General features: G+C 46.8%; 1 protein-coding gene across 1 annotated transcript in view; it reads right to left on the bottom strand.

Annotated features, from left to right (window-relative positions):
- LOC126252644 (uncharacterized) overlaps positions 1–21,816 on the bottom strand; it is a 257,033-nt gene that overhangs the window by 214,173 nt on the left and 21,044 nt on the right. Inside the window, exon 3 of the mRNA XM_049953546.1 lies at positions 9,786–9,873. Coding sequence (XP_049809503.1) covers positions 9,786–9,873 — 88 coding nt within the window. The remainder of the gene's footprint in view (positions 1–9,785; positions 9,874–21,816) is intronic.

Here is a 21,816-nt window from a genome sequence, read left to right as displayed (position 1 = left end):
GGCCTCGGTTCCCCTTCGGTGTTTAGCTCCTTGCATTCGTTTCTCTGTGGCTGACGATGCCCGATGTTTCCATGCTATGATGAGTTACATCCGCCCTTCTTCGGTTCAGCCAGTCGCCTGACATCTGAGAAAAGAGTACAAACGCCAGTTCCATCAAGATTATATGACCGACCAAAGATGCATAAAGAAGGAGTTCCACAGCACTCCAGTGTGACCAGTGCAGGAGTCCCAACATACTACCTAGCAAAAGATCTGATCCGTTGGCTACGAAAATGTGAACGCCATATCCGAAATTCAAAAGATCTCATACGGCAACTGAAGAACCAGCGCCTCCAACCAGATGAATTGGCGACTTCCGATGTAGCTCTTATTGTTCAAACGACTGCTGCCTCTGGTGCAAGCGCTGCAGTTCATAGGAGCTAAGCTGGAAGAGAACACCTCACATTCTTTCAAACATGTGTTTATCTCGACAGACTTTATTTTTAACGATCAATATTTCAAACAAACTGACGACGTTATTACGGGTAGCCCTCTGCCTTCCATAGTAGCTATCTGTATAATGGAAAATTTGGAGGATAAAACACTTAAGTCGCCGGTTTTGAAAGCTAAATGTTTATCGAGACATGTAGACGATAACTTTGCGCTATAGCCACACTGGATAGCAATGCTTTCTCCATTTTTAGAACACCTAAACTCCTTCCATCAGAACATCTGCTTCACCGTGGAATCGGGTGAGAATAGATACCTCTCGTCTGTAGATATCACGCTTCGTGGTAAGGAAGATATCTCCTAGGGTCGCAGTGTGTTTCTTAAGCCAATACACACCAACCTGTATCTACAAGCGGCGAATGGTCATCACCCATTCGCCACGCAGCAGAGCATTACGAAGTCTGGTTCAGATGGCTCGATCCATCTCAGAGGCACAGAACTCATCAACGGAACTCAGCCATTTTCTTTCTGTGTTTGACCAGATCAGGTACTCCAATAACGAGATTCGCAACGCATTTCGACCAGCTAGCACTAAACCTCAAGTGCAGCCTGAAGAAACTGAGAAGTCCTCGAAGACGGCTTTCCTGTCTCATGTTGCTGATTTGACCATTAAGATTGGCAGGTTATTCAAGAAAGGTCAAGTAAAGCGTTACCTCCGCCCTCCAGCGCGAGTGCTAAGCTGGGTTATTTTAGAGACAACCTAGGTCTAAGGAGATCAGGAATATATAGGGCGCAGCACAATAATTTTTTCACACTTGTAGAGGCTCTAGAGGGAACTTAGGGGATCAAGTTTTACATAGAAACCCATGTCCGGAAACGTCATCCAACGATGCTGCAGAGCGTCTAAGTTTTAGGCGTCAGCACCTGTAAATGTAAGTGTGTACAGGTGATTTCGTGATGGTGTTACAAACTATCTAGGATGATGGGTAAATTTATCAATCTAAAGTAACAATTCCTATACTGGAAAGGAACGAGTCGAAAGCTATAAGCGAAAATCGTCCTGATATATATTTTGGTACTGTTATTGCTAAGACTGTAAGGTAGGAAGCTTCCCGAGGTGGTAGTATGGACCAACAGAAAGAAAAAATCGGCTCTAAAATTTATACGTGAGAAACTATGAGCATTTGTTCATCTTCGCTACTGTGAAACACGTCTCTGTCGAACAATTTTAGATTGCATATTTACTGGACATTTTTCCGCTAAAAGTTGCCCACTAGTACCGGTACATATATTCCACTATCAGAGGTATCAAAAAGGTTTTCCCTTATAATTTCCGACACCTTCGTTCCCGACACAGGGACCCTTACCTCAAATTGATGCATTTATCCTAGAAAGTCTGTAACACCATCACGGTATCACCTTGTATATAAATAAATTCACAGACGCAGGCACCTGTAACTTTGACGCTCTGTAGTGTCGTTCGATGACATTTCCGCACATGGGTTTTTATGTAAAAGTTGGTCTACTGAGTTCCCTCTAAGAACTTTAGAAGTGTGTAACATGAATTATGAAACACCCCGTACAAGATCCAGTGCCAGAAGTGTCGCGCTGTCGGAGACCGACACGCTGAACATAGACGTCATACCAGACTGGGTCAGCCAGGAAAATGTGCTGTTGCTGAACACTGTTTTGATACAGGACCCGGAATGAACTGCGGAGGGACAAAGATCCTCTCGTCCGCCTCTAGGTACTGGGACTCCATCATTAACGACGAAGTCGAAATACATATAGCTAATGATTTAATTATGACGCACAGCATGGCAACGGGAACCTGCACTGGCGGCGCTATGACGTCGTCGGCATTAAACGAACGAATTGGCGCGGACGGGACTCGAACCCAGGACGGCGAAGTCAGGCGCCGTCACCTCGCCCGCGCTTTCCGGCGTCGCGCCTGCGAGTACCGCAAACCCGGCGGCTCTGGAGGTGACGCCCCGTGCGTTGGCGTCACAGCACCGCCCCGTGCTGCCTGGGCTTCTCTAGCGGATCAGCAACAGCAAGCCACAGTCGCACCAGAAAGTGACGTGCAATTCTTTCGAGGAAATATAGTGCACTTCAGACAATACCATCCAACTATGCGCCCATGAGCGTTTCAAGTAACACTAGAGCAGTTCCAAGTAAAATACTGTACTGCTCGACAGTACAAAAAATAACTCCAAAATACAAAGTGTCTGCAACACTGTCTGCAAGATGGTGTAAGTTCATTTTTTTTACCTCTGCTTCAGAGAAGTAGTTAGCATTTTTTGGCGGCTCTTTCTTGGATTCTCTTCAGTGCATATTGTTGTATCTAAGTCGGGTGCACTCACTTTGCCTCTCCACTCGTGTTATCATATTGTTTATACTGTCTGACATTTCACCATTATTGGGAGCATCTTCTGTGCTTCATCTTCTTCTTCATCGTATACATCTTCTACTGTTTTGCTGTTCTTATTTCGTACATATTTAATAATGTCTTTGTCATTTGTGGTTTCTGAAATTGGTTTCTGATTGTCGACGACTGCTATAATGATAATCACGTGTCTTCCTAAGCTCTCTTGATGGAATATCTTGCGACTCTCGTCGCAGGTGTGCTGCCGGATCTTCAGCTCACAATATTACGACGGTTCACCTGTACGTCATCGACACGTGAGTCACTGCTGTTGCTGCGTTTGTCAGCTGACGCTGCGCTGAAGCCTACGTCCTGCATAGGCCGGAAGAGTGCGCGTGCGCCAAGTGTCGTGAATGCTGTCGCCACTGCCGCGCCACCGGTGGTGAAGACAGAAGAAAACTGACGATTAGCTGCGGCAGCGGTGCTGCGGTACCTCGCTTTTGTTTTCCAGCGCCACCACTGGCGGCGCTGTAGTGAGGACGCCACACAGCAAGACGCTCGGCACATGCGCTGACTACGACTGTTGGCCCTCACAGAGACGCTGCCTCCAGCGTAGCAGCAGTTCGGTGAAACTCAGATGCAGCCGCGTCTCATCGGACGACGCTGGTGCCAGGAACGTAAATTCAATATTGTTCGTGTAGTTCAGAAAACCTATGGCAAGTTGAGCGTAGTTTTCGTCAGACTTATCACAGAAAAATACGGTTTCGAAAACTTTTTTCAACTTTTCCCAGTCATCCACAACTACACGCTCTAATTTAGGGTTAGAGCTTCAGCGCACAGGTGTTACATCTGGAACACGTGGTTCGATGCAGGAGTAATTGCGTGGGTTCTCTTTGCTGAGTGACGGAAAAAGATAGGAATTCCGGAAATAAGGTTCAAATGGTTCAAATGGCTCTGAGCACTATGGGACTTAACATCTTAGGTCATCAGTCCCCTAGAACTTAGAACTACTTAAACCTAACTAACCTAAGGACATCACACACATCCATGCCCGAGGCAGGATTCGAACCTGCGACCGCAGCAGTCCCGCGGTTCCGGACTGAAGCGCCTAGAACCGCTCGGCCACATCGGCCGGACCCAAACTGCAGCCGCAGGAGGAAAGTCAGCAGGTCACAGTGGTCCCTTTCACGCGACTCAGGGTGCAATAAACCCAGGAGATCCTGGGTCTGGTGCCTTAGCAAACTTTCTGCCAGACTGCACCCACTGAATGGTGTCCCCCACTCTGTGGCCAGAAAACTTGACAATGCATTGTCGTAGGGGGAAGCAGACGTGCATTTCTTCATCTTGGTCTTGAAAGTACGTATCAAATCCTCTATCTTCGAGTTAGAAGCTGGTTGAAATGGGGCAGTAGTCAGATGCAAAGGTCTTAAAACTACTGTGACATAAACTGCCTACCAATATCAGAGATGAGGGTCATAGGAGATCTCTCAATGGCAAAATAACCAACGGTGGCAACAAACAACATGGACGACAGTTTGGCTACACATGTTCGATCCACCCGTTGCAACTCCGGGTCCCTCAAGGACCTGCACGTACCCAGGTTAATAAGGCTGACTGTCGCTCTCGTGTCTATCTGGAATTCGACCGGCTGTCAATTCACGATCAGCGTCAGCAAATACTCTGGGGCGAGTCGTACCGGGAGTCAGAAGCAGCCAGTGAAAACAATGGCGCGTCTGATGACTGATTCACGGCCCATCGACTGCCGCAGACAGTTGCCAAATGGTCTGTCGGACGACATATCCCACACGTGGTCTGCACGTGCAGGCAGTCATGGCGAGAGTGCATGAAATGACAGTTCGTGTAGAACCACTGGCTCGCCGATCGAACGGAAGGACAACAACGCCGAGGACCGAAAAACCCACTGGCGGGAATGAGGCGCTGCGAACGGCGCGAACACGCCGCACTCTGCATGGCCGAGGATGGGCACCGTCGCACCGTCATCGTCGACGGCGCCAGAACGCGGCGCCTCGGCGGGAGGCGTGGCCGCCCGCGGTGCCCCGCGACTCACACCTAACAGAGCCACCTGCGAATTATAAGAAAGGAAGTCCTTTGCCGCCACCGCAAGCTCGTGCGATTCCGCAATTTGGACAGTGCCAGCTAAAGAAATCCTGGATGAGGTCAACGCCCTAGTCTGAACCTCGTGATCGGGAGCTAGCCTTCAATCACGTCCCAAATTAGGGTGTCCACATAAAAGGTAGCACGTTTGGGACAATGAAAACGACACTCGCGCGAGAGGCCTTGCAAATCTGTGATCCAGAGGGCGTACGACTGCCCTGGGCGCTTGTGGTATCCGTTACATTGGAACAATTCTGCTAGTACACGGGTTTTATGGTCGAAGTATTATTTAAGAAACCGACAAATCTCATCAAAGGAAAGCTTCTCTTCGTCAGAGGAGAGGTTCAAATTTTGAACAGCTTTACTTAAACCGGCGGTGTTGGCCAACAACAAGGAAATCATATCAATACGATTGGCGGTGAACCTTCCCTGGCAGTGCAGCAAGTACCAGCGCAAGTAATTCTCTCCCCTTTCCACAGACTTGGCGAGACTGACAAACGGCAGCGGGGGAGGCGGGGGCAGAGAAGAAAACAGCTTCACGGGCGGCTGTCGCACCGCGTCCTCCGGCGAGGAATAGGCGCGAAGCGAGTCCACATTGTGGGTTTTCAGCGCCTGCATATGCTACTGGTGGTGCTGCTGCAGCTGCTTCTACTCCTTCTGCAGGCGGAACTGTGCCTGGAAGCATCACAGAAACGCCGTGTCATAAGTAGACCAATGTAAACGCTATGAAAACGGCGACAGAAAAGAAAAAAATAATAAACGGGGCGTCTCATGTGTAAGGAAGTCTTTCGTCGCCGATTTTGTACCTGCAGCAGGCGTGACGACGCCGCTACTGGACAACTTCGGTGCGGTGCGGGTACCTCACAGGCCGCCGGTGACTCGCTAACAGCCGGGAAGCAGAGCCCCGTGCGTGGAACCAACTCGTCGCGGCAATCGAACTACGGGAAGCGGAGCGCAGATCACTCGGCTCGCGGCTCGCGGCTGGCGACTGAGCACACGATAACTCCGGCACGAGCTCCAGGCCAGGTGTGCCGCAGTCTTAACTCCACAGCAGCACTGGCCTGCTCCGCTGACAGCCGCTCGCAAGTAAATACTGGCGTCAGCGGGTCTGCCCATTGACGCGATGCGCGCGCCCTGCACGGTAGGTGCCTGAATTACTCTGCTGTTCTACCCGAGCCAGTCCATCTGCCTACATCGGAATGTCCGCTGACGGGGATTGAGACGCCCTGCTATACCCGCAGGAAAGGACAGGTAGTTTAAGTTGTGGAAAGGGGCCGAAATAAGCGGCTGTCAGTTCCACTCGAACATACAACCTATTATTTGATCAAACATTACAAGAGCCAAGAAAATTAAAAAAAAAAAACGCAGCTTTAGTTTTGGAACTTAACTAGCGGCGGAATGCGCTGTACAATCTCAAGCCTTAACGGCAAGACCACTTTAATTTAAAAACTGCTGAAAGCCAATAACTTAAAGCTCAACCAAACTCATAAATTTAAAAGGCAAAGCCTTATCTTAAAACAGTTCCTTAATTAGGCTGAAGGCCCAAAGAATCTGACACTTTAAGAGCAAACAACTTAAATTCAAAATCGGCTGAAGGGCCAACACTTTAGGCTCAATAACATTAATTTGTAAAATGCCAAAGGCTTTTTTGGCTGAAAGGCCCAAACCATCTGACACCTTAAGGGAAAAACAACCTTAATCTAAAAATCGGCCAGAAGCCATACAAGTACAAACAACAAGGACAAACAAGAAAAGGCAGTACACCCAAGGGCGCTCAGAAGTTCTAAGGGTCGGCCTGGAATTCAAAAACTAAAGCTCGCTTAGGTGAGACAGGCAGTCGGCCCAGCCACTGTCGATCTGACGACAATGCAAGTGACAGACAGTCATCTGACCCACCGACAACATAACCTCTGCTTCACCCAACCAGCACACAACAGTCAGTTCAATGGAACAACGTAGAAAGTATTGACACCCACAACCAATTATAAATTGAGCTGTCAAACTACACACCATGCTGGACAGTGACAACATGATGAGGAAAATACACTGCCTGAATTTACGTCAACGGCCAGGGCAGGTAACCGGTATGTTAACGGCAACAAGGCAGAAGATGCCACTGGTGCACTTCAATTCAAATAAGGAAGCACAGTTAAACTCCACCAGAGGGTGGCTAAAATTTACCAACTTGAAAACACACGTTGTTGCTCACGGGAATACCCCAACAGCTGACAACGAACTCATAACGACACAATGTGAACAGTCCTGATTTGCTGGTAGATTAAGTCAAAACTCAGCTTTCATGTCCAGGATCGGTGAGCCACGAACCTCGTAGCAATGGAAACAGCACCATACACTGTGACACCGCATAGAGGCCTCCAGCAGGCCCGGCCAAACTACACGCCGTGGAAATTTCCTCGCTGCTCCACGCCAACCGACCAACTGATCAGGCCCGGAAACGGTGAAAGGACCAAATATACGTCGGCCGATGAGAGGACTAACAGAACGACCAACCAACGGTCGTCTCGCTCCAATCTCCCTCCGTTGGAAAGTTCATGTGTGTCGCTAGTGGTCGTTGAGCACTGGCTGTCGGCGCCTCACCGGCGCTCCGTCCCCGACTTCACTGCTGCTGCGTCCCGACTGCACTGCTGGTCCATCCCAAACTGACTCCAGACACGATGACCTGGAAATACTATCGGTCACTCCAGAGATGGTACAACAGTGCACTTACCGATACGCGCTGCTGCTGCCGCTCACGGGCAAGTAAGGCAGGAAGGTATTGACGCCAGAAAACGAGGCAGCAGTACCGTAATAGAAGATGACAAACAGTAAATGGGATAAACGTGAGCCATGCACGGCTCTGGGATATTAAAATATCGTAAGCAGGATTCGTATTTAAAAGATACAGTAGTGAACGCACTGCACATGGAAGCATGTTCCAAGCATACGACAATGACTGGTTTAGAGTCTGGAACTGGAAGAGGCCGGGAATAAAATTGCCATCTACCTCATTGCATGCCCCCTCTGTAGACAAACAATTTACGATACGGTTGCTGTAGCAATCGTACGGCTATGCTTGGCATGTGCTTCCACCTGTGAGACTGGGCTTTGAGAAAGAAAGGGGACTCCTTTTCGCCTGGCGAGTACCGTGAGCTTGCTGCTGCAAGAGCGTTCCGCACAGTAGAAAAAGGGGAATTACATCCAGAGTAAAAACCAGTGTATAATATACATACATATATAATTTAACATAAATACAGTTTTTTAAAAGTGTGCCAAGATACTACACTGGCCAGGGTCGTACCCCATATAAAATGGCTAAAACAAAATAAAAACCGTATTAAAATATGAGGATGCTTTTGTTTCACCAACCATCAAGGTGATTTATCTGTAAAACTGTACATATGTTCAGAATCGATATTTAAAGCTTAACGAATATGAAAGAAAACAGCAGAAGGACGAGTCCACAATAGAACAATTGCGTCTAACACATAATTAAGAATCACAGACTTACAAGAGTCATAAATGAAGTATTGTTTTGGAAAAACCGAGATATTTATTTCAAACAACAAAATATTTTAACACTCGCAGTTTCTGCTGAGACATATTTGATAAAATAGAAATCGGTGCGTTGTATGTTTTTCCTTAGTTCGTCGTCTACGTACAACTGTGGAGTTACAGTAAAGTGACTGTCCGCCCGCGTTAGCTGAGTGGTCAGCGCGACAGAATGTAAATCCTAAGAGCGCGGGTTCGATTCCCGACTGGTTCGGAGATTTTCTCCGCTTAGGGCCTGGGTGTTGTGTTGCCCTAATCATCATCAAGTCGCCGAAGTGGTGTCATATCGAAAGACTTGCACCCGACAAACGGTCTACCCGACGGGAGGCCTTAGTCACACGATATGTTTTGTACTAAAGTGACTGAAAGACACTGCAATGAAACACTAAGTGGAGTGTACAACGGCGACACGTGGACAAACGGCATCGTTTTCGATTTATCCGCTCTGCAGGATCTAGAGTGGCGCCATCATCGAGGTGTTCGCCTGTAGCTGTTCTACATCTGCATCCATACTCCGCAAGCCACCTGACGGTGTGTGGCAGAGGGTACCTTGAGTACCTCTATCGGTTCTCCCTTCTATTCCAGTCTCGTATTGTTCGTGGAAAGAGAGATTGTCGGTATGCCTCTGTGTGGGCTCTAATATCTCTGATTTTATCCTCATGGTCTCTTCGCGAGATATACGTAGGAGGGAGCAATATACTGCTTAGCTCCTCGGTGAAGGTGTGTTCTCGAAACTTCAACAATAGCCCGTACCGAGCTAGTGAGCGTCTCACTTGCAGAGTCTTCCACTGGAGTTTATCTATCATCTCCGTAATGCTTTCGCGATTACTAAATGATCCTGTAACGAAGCGCGTTGCTCTCCGTTGGATCTTCTCTATCTCTTCTATCAACCCTATCTGGTACTGATTCCACACCGGTGAGCAGTATTCAAGCAGTGAGCGAAGAAGTGTACTGTAACCTACTTCCTTTGTTTTTGGACTGCATTTCCTTAGGATTCTTCCAATGAATCTCAGTCTGGCATCTGATTTACCGACGATTAATTTTATTTAGTCCACTACGATGGAATGTAGATCTGAAAGAAGCTGCTGTTGCAGCCTGTCGAGGTAAAGCGGCTATTCATAAAACACAATGAGTGTAAATAAAAGCTTGCTTGATATTCCTGGATGCAGCCACCTCGGCGTGCCGTGAGGAGGAGCACAGCACGCCGTGTGAGCTCCTGCAGACCATCACGCTCTACCCGAGAGGAGGGCTGCAGCTGTCCCCTCAGAAGGCAGACCCACAGACACACAGACAGGCAGGCTCACTGCAAGGCGGCGCGGCGACTCACCTGACGGCGAATCCGGCGCCCAGCGCGAACACCAGCACGATGAGCGTGCACACGCCGGCCAGCATCAGCGTCTGCACGTCCGTATACCCTGCAACACCACAAACATACACACATGCAGTCAGCACCAGCGCCTGCCAGTCTGCCACGTGCCTGCCCCAATTCACGACGCGTGCCGGAGGTTGAATCCGGTACCACTGTTATATCCCCAGTCTCCCCCCCCCCCCCCTCCCGCCATCACCACCACACTCTGTTAATTCTCAATACGTCTGGCAAGAGCAACTTTAGATTAACCTCCTTATGAGGCCAAATTACTCTGTTTTTATATTCGTCATCATTTCGCGACACATGTGGGAGGAACTGACATCTTGACTCACTCTTTCTGGAACGTACGCTGTCAGTTTGGTCAGTAGACCTCTCCGTCTGCAGCTCGTCGTCTACTGCCACTACCGTTGCTGCCTTTCGATCACGGGGTCCCAAATTCGATTCCCAGCAGGGTTGGGGATTTTCTTTGCCCGAGAAAAGAAGGGATCGGTTGGTAGGACATGTTCTGAAGCATCAAGGGATCAACAATTTAGTACTGGAGGGCAGGGTGGAGCGTAAAAATCGGAGAGGGAGACCAAGAGATGAATACACTAAGCAGATGCAGAAGGATGTAGGCTGCATTAGGTACTGGGAGATGAAGAAGCTTGCACAGGATAGAGTAGCATGGAGAGCTGCATCAAACCAGTCTCAGGACTGAAGACCACAACAACAACAACAACAACAACGAGGACTGGGTGTTTGTGTTGTCATCATCATTTCATCATCATCTTCATCTTCATCATCATCATCGTCATTCATTCGTAACAGTGGCTAGAGTGGACTGTGTAAAAAGCTGCACTGTGTAAAAATTGGGACTTAGTACGGGCGCTGTTGACCGTGCAGTTAAGCGTCCCACAAACCAAACATCATCGTCAGTCGACCTCTCCGTAGCATCTGTCGTTGGAGTTTCACCATCTCCACGACCCTCTCCCGCTTACATTTTCATCTACATCCACATGGATACTCTGCAAATCACGTTTAAGTACTTGGCAGACGGTTCATCGAACCACCTTCAAAATTCTCTATTATTCCAATCACGTACAGCGCACGGAAAAAACGAACACGTCTATCTTTCCGTGCGAGCTCTGATTCCCCTTATTTTATTGTGGTCTTCGTTTATCCCTATGCAGGTCAGCGTCAGCAAAATATTTTCGCTTCGTAGGAGAAAGTTAGTAATTGAAATTTCGTGAAGATTCAGCCATAATGAAAAACGCCTTTGTTTTAATGATGTCCACCCCAAATCTTGTATCATTTTAGTGACACTCTCTGTCCTATTTCACGATAATACAAAACGTGCTGCCCTTCTATGAACTTTCTCGATGTACTCCGTCAATCCTATCTGGTAAGGATCCTACGTCACGCATGAGTAATTTAAAACAGGACTGACAAGCGTAGTGTTGGCAGGGTCTCCTTAGTAGATCTGTTACATTTCCTAAGTGTCCTGCGAATAAAACACACTCTTTGGTTAGCCTTCCCCACAACATTTTATATCTGTTCCTTCCAATTAAATTTGTTCGTAATTGTAATTCCTAATTATTTAGATTAATTTACAGCCTTTAAATTTGACTGATTTATCGTGTAACCGAAGTTTAACGGATTTCTTTTAGCACTCACGTGGCTATTCTGACACTTTTCGTTATTTAGGGTCAACCGCCAACTTACGCACCATACAGATATGTTTTCTAAATCATTTTGCAACTTGTTTTCATCTTCTGATGAATTTACTAGTCGATAAAGGACAGTGTCATCTGTAAACAACCTGAGACTGCTGCTCAGATTGTGTCCCAAAACGTTTATATAGATAAGGAATACCAAAGCGCCTATAACACTATCTTGGGGAACGTCAGAAATCACTCTTGTTTTACTCGATGACATTCCATCCATCGATTACTACGAACTCTGATCTCTCTGACAGGAAATTACGAACCGAGTCACATAACTGATACGGTATTCCATAAGCACGCAATTTCACTACAAGCCGCTTGTGTGGTACAGTGTCAAAAGCCTTCCGGAAATCAAGAAATACGGAATTCATTTGAAATCCTTTGTCAAGAGCACTCAACTTACTTCGAGCTGCTACCCAAAACATCCTAGAATTTCATTATGAAAATCGGAGAACAACATTTACGTCGTAATGTACCCCGTCACCATCAACGTAGTCACCTCGTGCATGTGTGGAACGATCCCAGCATTGTTCCCATTTATGGAAGCACTCCCGTGAGTCTTTAGGGTGAAGGGTGATCGGCACCCATTTGCGATTCCACTTGGATGTCTTCAGTCAAGTCGAAACATCGCCCTTTCGACTCCATTTCATTTTCGGGAACAGGTAGATGTCGCACGGGGATAGGACTGGCGGTTGTAGAGGATGGGGTACTGTTGCCATGTTGTCTTTGGCCAGCAATTCTTTCACGACGAGGCAGATGTGCGCAGGTGTGTTGTCACGCTGCACTAACCAGTCTTTCTTTTTTCACAACTTCGGCCGTTTGCACCGAACATTGCCCTTCAGTTGCCTCAAAACCTCGCAGTAAAAATGCCCCTTAACAGTCTCACCAGATGCAACAAACTCCTTATTCCTGGCTGTTGTTGTTGTGGTTCTCAGTCCAGAGACTGGTTTGATGCAGCTCTTTACGCTACTCTCTGCTGTACAAGCTTCTTCATCTCTGAGTAACTACTGCAACCTACATCCGTCAGAATCTGCTTAGTGTATTCATCTCTTGGTCCCCGTTTACGATTTTTAGCCTCCACGCTGCCCTCTAATACTAAATTGGTGGTCCCTTGAAGCCTCAGAAAGTGTCCTACCAACGGATCCCATCTACAAGTGAAGTTGTGCCAAAAATTCCTCTTCCCCCCAATTCTGTTCAGCACCTTCTCATTAGTTACGTGATCTGTCTCATCTAATATTCAGCATTCTTCTGTAGTAACACATTTTAGCTTCTATTCTCTTCTTGTGTAAACTATTTATCGTCCATGTTTCACTTCCATACATGGATAGCTGCACTCGGTACAAATATTTTCAGAAAAGACTTCTTGACACTTAAATCTATACTCGATGTTAACAAGTTTCTCTTCTTGAGAAACCATTTCCTTGCCATAGCCAATCTACATTCTATATCCTCTCTTCTTCGACCATCATCAGTTATTTTGTTTCCCAAACAGCAAAACATATCTACTACTTTAAGTGTTTCTTTTGTAAACGAATTCCCTAAGCATCACCTGATTTAATTCGACTACATTCCATTATCCTCGTTTTCGTTTTGTTGTTGTTCATCTTATATTCTCCTTTCAAGACTCTGTCCCTCACGTTCGACTGCTCTTCCAGGTCCTTTGCTGTCTGTGACAGAATTTCAATGCCCTCGACATACCTTAAAGTTTTTATATGTTCTCCATGAATTTTAATTCTTTCTCCAAATTTTTCTTTCGTTTCCTTTACTGATTGCTCAATATATAGATTGAATAACATCGGAGATAGGCTAAAACCCTGTATCACTCCCTTCTCAACCACTGCTTCCCATTCATGTCCCTCGACGCTTATAACTGTCACCTGGTTTCTGTACAAATGTAAATAACCTTTCCCTCCCTGTATTTTACCCCTTTTACCCCTTTGTCAAAAGCCTTCTGTAAGTCTACAAATGCTAGAAACCTAAGTTTCCCTTTCCTTACTGATGTGAAGGTCGATGACAGCATTTTGTCACCTGACACATATGCAGGATGCTTTTCGATCGGTACCCCTGGGATTTGCAGTGAGATGATAGGGGCTAGCACGTTTGGGGTGGTTGTAGGAATCTGGAACATTCTATAATAATTAATACTGTAATACTTTAGTGAATAACTTTTACTTAACTTTGTCCTGCTGCTTCACTCCACGAACATAATTAATAACAACTATCTATCTGGAATACAAATGACTCATTAACAAACATTAACTGGATTATACGAGTACAACAAGCAAGATAACACAATTCTGGTACTACGTGCGTAATACATGCGCTAACTACAGGCTGCGAACCTAGCGAGCTGAAGGCAATTCTAATCTGTCTTCGCTCACTACCTGTAGCTGACTGGCCGCTGCGATCTGCAAGTCTCTGACGTGCCATACGGCGGCGCTGCAAATGCCAGCGAGTTCAGAGAGGTTGCAAGTGCTGGACCCCTATCGATTATCGCAACCTCTAGGGTGGTGTCGAACGTTGACACCACACTTACTCTATCTTCTAAGATAAGCCGCCTAAACCGGTATGTTGGAAAAAAAATGATGAGGTTATACTTAATGTTGCAGCGAACTTGTCGAACTTTTTTCGGCCCTGTAGTAGAAAGTATTTACCACTGTGATGATTGCTGTTCCGTTTCAGGGTCATAACCGTAGACCCAAGACTGATCACCTGTTATGAGTCATAAGAATTTTGGACACTCTCGAACTCTTTGTTGCAGCTCAATGCACGTCTGAATCCTGAGGTTTCGTCTGCCAATGTTGAGAGGGTGAGTGACGAACTTCGCTGCAGTTCGTCTCAGGTTAAGTCCATCGGCTGTAATCCGTTGACGCGTACCGTGCGACAGCCCAAGTCTGTTACAAACGTCTCCAGTTGTCCGCCTTCTGTCTTCATGAATCGTGTCACACACTTTGATGATCGCTTGCGACGTTGTGCCTGTTGATGGCCGACCAGAATGTTTGTAATCTTCCACACATTCTCTGCCTCTCTTGAAGCGCTTGAACCGCCTCTGTCACCACGAGGTGGGTTTCAGCTGCAATTTTGTTGAACCTGAAACGTAATTTGGTGCAAATCCGTTGCACACTCGCGCTATACATTTCACAGTTCGCAGAAGCACTGAAGCGCGTCCCAACACGTATCACAACAACACACAACTGCACGCGCCGCTCTGATCTGCCTCTTCTATAAAACAACCTAACAACTGTCCCAAACTGTTGAGCAGAACTTAACAAGCTTTGGACCGAGTGCCTTCTTTCGTGGATGAATGAAATTCCCTTAACATTCCTGGTGACTGTGGGATGAAAATTTTCATAGGGATTGGGTTGGTGCATTGCTTTTTGCAGGACGAAGCGTATTTTGAAACGTTCGATGATTCTTTTAGATATGGTGATATTGTGAGTGTGTACACGTGAGAGTTGGAACCTTCACTGAATGGAAAGGACCAGGGATTGACATATGTCCTCCAGACATCAGCGGGACTTCAGAGAGGCGGGAATTTCCGCTGTTGGCGCGTCATTCGAGCTGCGATAGTAGCAGGCTGTGGAGTGCGTGGCCGGCTGGAGGAGAAGTATGAGCGTAGGTAGCAGTTAGCGTAAAGATGGAGGCAGATTCTGAAGCGAGGGAACTGTTTCGCAGTGCGTGCCAAACCTGCGCCATAGATGACGCAACTACGTGCTGTAGTAGAAAAGACATTTACCTCAAGATATCAGCCGGAGCGCCAAAGAAACTGGTATAGGCATGCGTATTTCAATACGGAGATATGTAAACAGGCAGAATACGGCGTTGCGGTCGACAACACCTATATTAGACAAGTGTCTGCCGCAGTTGTTAGATGCCGGCCTCTGTAGCCGAGCGGTTCTAGGCGCTACGGTCGCAGGTTCGAATCCTGCTTCGGGCATGGATGTGTCTGATATCTTTAGGTTAGTTAGGTAGTTCTAGGGTCTAGGTGACTGATGACCTCAGATGTTAACTCCCATAGTTCTCAGAGCCATTTGAACCAATTGAGTTGTTAGATCGGTTACTGCTCCTACAATGGTAGGTGATCAAGATTTGAGTGCGAACGTGGTGTTATAGTCGGCACACGAGCGATGGAATGCAGCATCTCCGAGGTAACAAGAAAGAGGTGATTTTTCCGTACGACCACTTCACGAGCATACTTTGAATATCAGGAATCCGGTAAAACGTCAGATACCAGACATCGCTGCGGCCGGATAAAGATCCTGCAATAATGGGACCAATGACGACTGAAGAGAATCGTTCAACGTGTCAGAAGTGCAACCCTTCCGCAGATTGCTGCTGATTTCAATACTGGGCCATCAACGAGTGTCAGCGTGCGAATCATCCAACGAAACATAATCGATATGGGCTTTCGGAGCCGAAGGCCAACTCGGCTACCCTTGATGACTGCACGACGCAAAGCTTTACGCACGTCAACAGCGACATTGGACTGCTAATGACTGTTATTGTCTCGACGGAAAAGTCTCATTTCAAATTGTATCGAGCGGATGGACGTTTACGGGTATGGAGACAACTACATGAATCCATAGACCCTGAATGTCAGCAGGGGACTGGTGAAGCTAGTGAAGGCTCTATAATGGTGTAGAGCGTGTGCAGTTGGAGTGATACGGGACCCCTAACACGTCTAGAAACGAATCCGACAGGTGACACATATCTGAGCATCCTGTCTGATCATCTGCATCCATTCATGTCCATTGTGAATTTCGACGGACTTGGGCAATTCCAGCAGGACAATGCGAAACAAAACACATACAGAATTGCTACAGAGTAGCTCCAGGAACACTCTTCTGAGTTTAAACACTCCGGCTGGCCACCAGATTCCCTAGACATTAACATTATTGAGCATATCTGGAATGCCTTGCAACCTGCTGTTCAGAAGAGAATGGCTCCGAGCACTATGCAACTTAACTTCTGAGGTCATCAGTCGCCTAGAGCTTAGAACTACTTAAATCTAACTAAGCTAAGGACATCACACACATTCATGCCCGAGGCAGGATTCGAACCTGCGACCGGAGCGGTCGCCCGGCTCCAGACTGTAGCGCTTAGAACCGCAGGGCCACTCCGGCCGGCTCAGAAGAGATGTCCAGCCCCTCGTACTCTTACGGATTTATGGACAGCCCTGCAGGATTCATGGTGTAAGTTCCCTCAAGCATTACGTCAGACATTAGTCAAGTCCATGCCACGTTGTGTTGCGGTACTTGTGCGCGTTCGCGAGGGCCATACACGATATTGGGCAGGTTTACCAGTTTCTTTGGGTCTTCAGTGTATATAAATATATTTATATATTGTTCATATGAAAACAATATAGAGCCTATGTCCTCCCAGATGTTCACTGGGGTATCGTGTAGAAGACAGTTATCTTCCTTTTGTCTTGAAGGTAAAGTATGCAAAAATTGATCTAGATTGGAATAAAACTGTGGATTTGTATGAATCACAAAGAAACGGAAACGTGCAGATATTACGACGACCGACCATGAGGGCGTTTTCAGGTGCTGCGAATGTTACTGTTACGTGCACTCGTTACCTGTACTTGACCCAGGCTGTGAAAAATTTTTGGTGTCGAGTCGCTATTGAGGTGTGTAGTGGACATCGGGAGTCAAACTCTGTTATGAATAGCGTAGCGAAACCAACAAGAGTTCACAGTATGTTAGGAGTACATGCAGAGAGCACTTACTGCAGAAAACTCGAAGCCCTCGAAGAAAATGACTGGGTCGGTCGTCGCGATATTGTGCGTAGTATAGAGACAACATTTCGACTGAACACCCGGAAGCTCACCGTTAATCTACTACGCCGAGAGAACTTGGGAAATGCAGCGCTCTGTTGACATTGTAGCCGGTGTCTTTGTTAACAAAACGGTCCGCTGTGCAGACACTGATGGCCATTTCGGAAAGAGTGACTCACAAACAGGAAGTACTGTAAGTATCTCGTTACTTCTGTAAACAAATCTGTTATCGTTTCTTTACTTAAGTATTAGGAAACGCTCAATTTTCTCAGCTGCCCTAATACTGTACGTCGATGATGTTCGTCGCATCTGTCCTTAATAGTACTACAAATCTGCCGCACAAAATATTTCACGCACTGCAGAATCTCATAACCACTTAGTCGTCAAAGCGCCAGATTTACCGTAACACACACCGGAAGGCTCACGCGGATGAGCCAAAACGTTACGACCCCCTGTTGAGTGGCGTGGTGGCCCTTCTCTGGAACGCCATACAGCAGCAATTGTGCGTGGCATCGATTCGGGAGGCCCATGGTAGCTTTCACAAAGTGTCTGGCACTAGGTGTCTACACGGAAGCCACGTAATTCCCGTAAATTATGGGTCCTTGATTTGGAATCACTAAGCTGGCGCCCAATAGCATCCCAGATGTCTTCCGTCAGGTTCAGTTCAGAGGGATTTGGTGGTCGTGTGTCCATTATCAAGCTCCTAAAAGAACTGTATCACCATTCTGGCCATTAGTCATAGACAGTAGTTCACGTGGAACTTCCTTCGCTAGCGGGGTTGACATCGATTGTAATGGGATGCAGGTGCTCCATAACAATGTTCACACACACCACAGTTGTTTTGCTGCCTTTGATCGCTAGCACAGGCCCATGGAAGTCCAGGTTTATGTCCTTGATACCGTAATACTACCCCCATCGCCCTGCGTCCACGGTGTAGTGCATGTTACGAGAAACCTGGATTATAGCGTCTCCGGACACGGACGTCTTCCTGGTGTATTACGAAACGTGATTCATCAGACCGTGACACGGCCCGCATCTCGTGGTCGTGCGGTAGCGTTCTCGCTTCCCACGCCCGGGTTCCCGGGTTCGATTCCCGGCGGGGTCAGGGATTTTCTCTGCCTCGTGATGGCTGGGTGTTGTGTGCTGTCCTTAGGTTAGTTAGGTTTAAGTAGTTCTAAGTTCAAGGGGACTGATGACCGTAGATGTTAAGTCCCATAGTGCTCAGAGCCATTTGAACCATAGACCGTGACACGATTTCACTGCCCACTGCCCAATGTCGATGATATCGTGCCCACTGCAAGTGTAAATATCATACTACGAATCCGGTGGGTGAAATGTGTACATGTAGCGGTTGGCTTCCGAGGAGCCCCGCGTTGAAGAAGCGCGCTCAACTGTGTGCGCCTTCACCGGCGCTGTGGGCTGTCGTCAGATCTGCCACAGATCACGACCTGCCTTATTTCACAGAACAGTCCAGCCTCCGAGCTCCTAGCTGTGTGCTGAGGCGTGCACGATCGACACGGTGCCGCCTACTGCTTGTTTTGCCGTCCTTCAGGCACTTTTAAAAGTTCTTTCGTTAGTTTTCGTGTTTAAAATCGATTAGTCATATGGCATGGTTATTAATGTATAACTCGCTGTTTGTAATTTCTACTCAACATTACATTTCAGAATGCAAAATAATATTTTTATATAAGCTCAAGTCGAGTGGGTAAACATGCCGCGGCTACGGTGCAGCTTTACACACCTACGGGAGCACGTTTGCGCAGATCATCAAAGAGAATAATGAGTAAACAAAACACAGTACTAAACTTTCCAATATATGTTTGTGGGCAATAAACAAAATTACAGACTTACTTAAACCAATTAACATGGTAAAACAAAAACTGTACTGGCATCAAGCAAAATTTTTGGCTAACTTCCTCCTATTAGCATAATGTCACCTACATAATGTTCTGAATCATCGTTAAGGACCCATTTATCAACACTGTCCGAGTTGCAATTTATGCACACAAAAATACGCTCCCTGTAGCACAAACGTCTTAAGACCAACTGCCGGCCGCTGTGGCCGAACGGTTCTAGGCGCTTCAGTCCGGAATCACGAGGCTGCTGCGGTCGCAGGTTCGAATCCTGCCTCGGGCATGGATGTGTGTGATGTCTCTAGGTTAGTTAGGTTTACGTAGTTATAAGTTTAGGGGACTGATGACCTCAGATGTTAAGTCCCATAGTGCTTAGAGCCACTTGAATCATTTTTTATAAGACCAACATTTACATCTGATCCACTGGAACCAATCTTGACTTCTTTTTGATCGGCTAAGCAGTAAATACGAAGGCAGTTTTCATCCTCTTCACCAGGCTATTGCAGGTTGTAAGAGAAAGGGAGAAGGACTGGACTGGACGTACGCTGAGTCGGTGGTGCATGCTGACAGACGCTTTGGAAGGACTCTTTCTGAGAGGAGACTGAGAGGACGGAGGAGGTGCAAGATTATCGACGACGTAAAGGAAAGCGGAAATTATGGGACCTGAGAATGGCAGAAGACAGTAAAGCATGTGAAAACCTGCCCTTAGGTAGAACACTAAAGATGACATGAGAACTAGGCCTATCTACGCTTTTCCTTATCCTGTTTTTAGCAAAATCTTCCTCTTATCAGTCCTTGGCATCACAGAATTAATTCCCTCTGCAATATTTACTTATTTATTTATTTTTTTTTTTTTTTAGAAATTTCATTCTCTTGTGCCTTCATTTTTTTAGACTGCGTTGCCAGCTGCTGTTATCTTAAAGGTTTCCTTGACTTGGTTATCACTTAGGACGGTAATGCAGAATAGTGAGCAAGCGTGCCCCAACAGAACTGCGGAAATCGTTCACACAGGATAATCGCACGAACATACCGTCCTCTGGACATCGGACGGACTCCCGTCTGCACCCCGTAGTAATAAGAACCCCTGGCTTTGATAATCATATGAGAGATTTGAAAGTAAATAATTCACCAGGACCAGATGGAGTCCCAGTTCCCTTTTTACAAAAGTACTCTACGGCATTTGCTCCTTACCTAGCTTGCATTTACCGTGAATTACTAAGCACAAAGTCCCAAGCGACTGGAAAAAGACGCAGGTGACTCCAGTAAATAAGAAGGGTAAAAGAACGAACCTGCAAAATTACAGACGAAAATCCCTAACTTCTGTTTGCTGTACAATGCTTGAACACATTCTCAGTTCGGTTATAATAAAAGTTCTTGAGACTGAGATGTTTACGTCCACGAATCAGCATGGTGTTAGAAAGCATCGCTCGCGCGAAACTCAGCTTGCCCTTTTCTCACTTGATATACTGCGAACTATGGATGAAGAGCAACAGGCAGACTGCATATTTCTAGATTTCCGGCAAGTATCTGACGCGGTGCCCCATTTGAAGTTATTAACGAAGCTATGAATATCTGGAATACGTTCACAGATACGTCAGTGGCTCGAAGACTTCTTAAGTAATACAACACACCATGTTGGCTTCGACAGTGAGTCTTCATCATAGACTAGCGTATCGTCAGGAGTGCCCCAGGAAAGTGTGATAGTACCGCTATTGTTCTCTATATACATAAATTATTTGGCGGACAGAGAGGGCAGCAATCTGTAGTAGTTTGCTGATGATGCCGTGATGTACGGTACGATGTCGAAGTTCAGTGACTGTACGAAGGTGCAAGACGACTTAGACAGTATTTCCAGTTGGTGTGATGAATGGCAGCTAGCTCTAAATGTGAAAAAATGTACACTACTGGCCATTAAAATTGCTACACCAAGAAGAAATGAAGATGATAAATGGATATTTATTGGACAAATATATTATACTAGAACCGACATGTGATTACATTTTCACGCAATTTTGGTGCATAGATCCTGAGAAATCAGTACCCAGAACAACCACCTCTGGCCGTAATAACGGCCTTGATACGCCTGGGCATTGAGTCAAACAGAGCTTGGATGGCTTGCACAGGTACAGCTGCCCATGCAGCTTCAACATGATACCACAGTTCATCAAGAGTAGTGACTGGCGTATTGTGACGAGCCGTTTGCTCGGCCACCATTGACCAGACGTTTTCAGCTGGTGAGAGATCTGGAGAATGTGCTGGCCAGGGAAGCAGTCGAACATTTTCTGTATCCAGAAAGGCCGGTACAGGACCTGCAACATGAGGTCGTGCATTATCCTGCTGAAACGTAGGGTTTCGCCAGGGTCGAATGAAGGGTAGAGCCACGGGTCGTAACACATCTGAAATGTAACGTCCACTGTTCAAAGTGCCGTCAATTCGAACAAGAGGTGACCGAGACGTGTAACCAATGGCACCCCACACCAGTATGGCGATGACGAATACACACTTCCAATGTGCGTTCACGGCGATATCGCCAAACACGGATGCGACCATCATGATGCTGTAAACAGAACCTGGATTCATCCGAAAAAATGACGTTTTGCCATTCATGCACCCAGGTTCGTCGTTGAGTACACCATCGCAGGCGCTCCTGTCTG

The sequence above is a fragment of the Schistocerca nitens genome, chromosome 4 (genome assembly GCF_023898315.1).
Source record: "Schistocerca nitens isolate TAMUIC-IGC-003100 chromosome 4, iqSchNite1.1, whole genome shotgun sequence".
In the NCBI taxonomy this organism is placed as follows: Eukaryota; Metazoa; Arthropoda; class Insecta; order Orthoptera; family Acrididae; genus Schistocerca; species Schistocerca nitens.
This window is presented reverse-complemented; position numbering and strand designations above follow the sequence as displayed.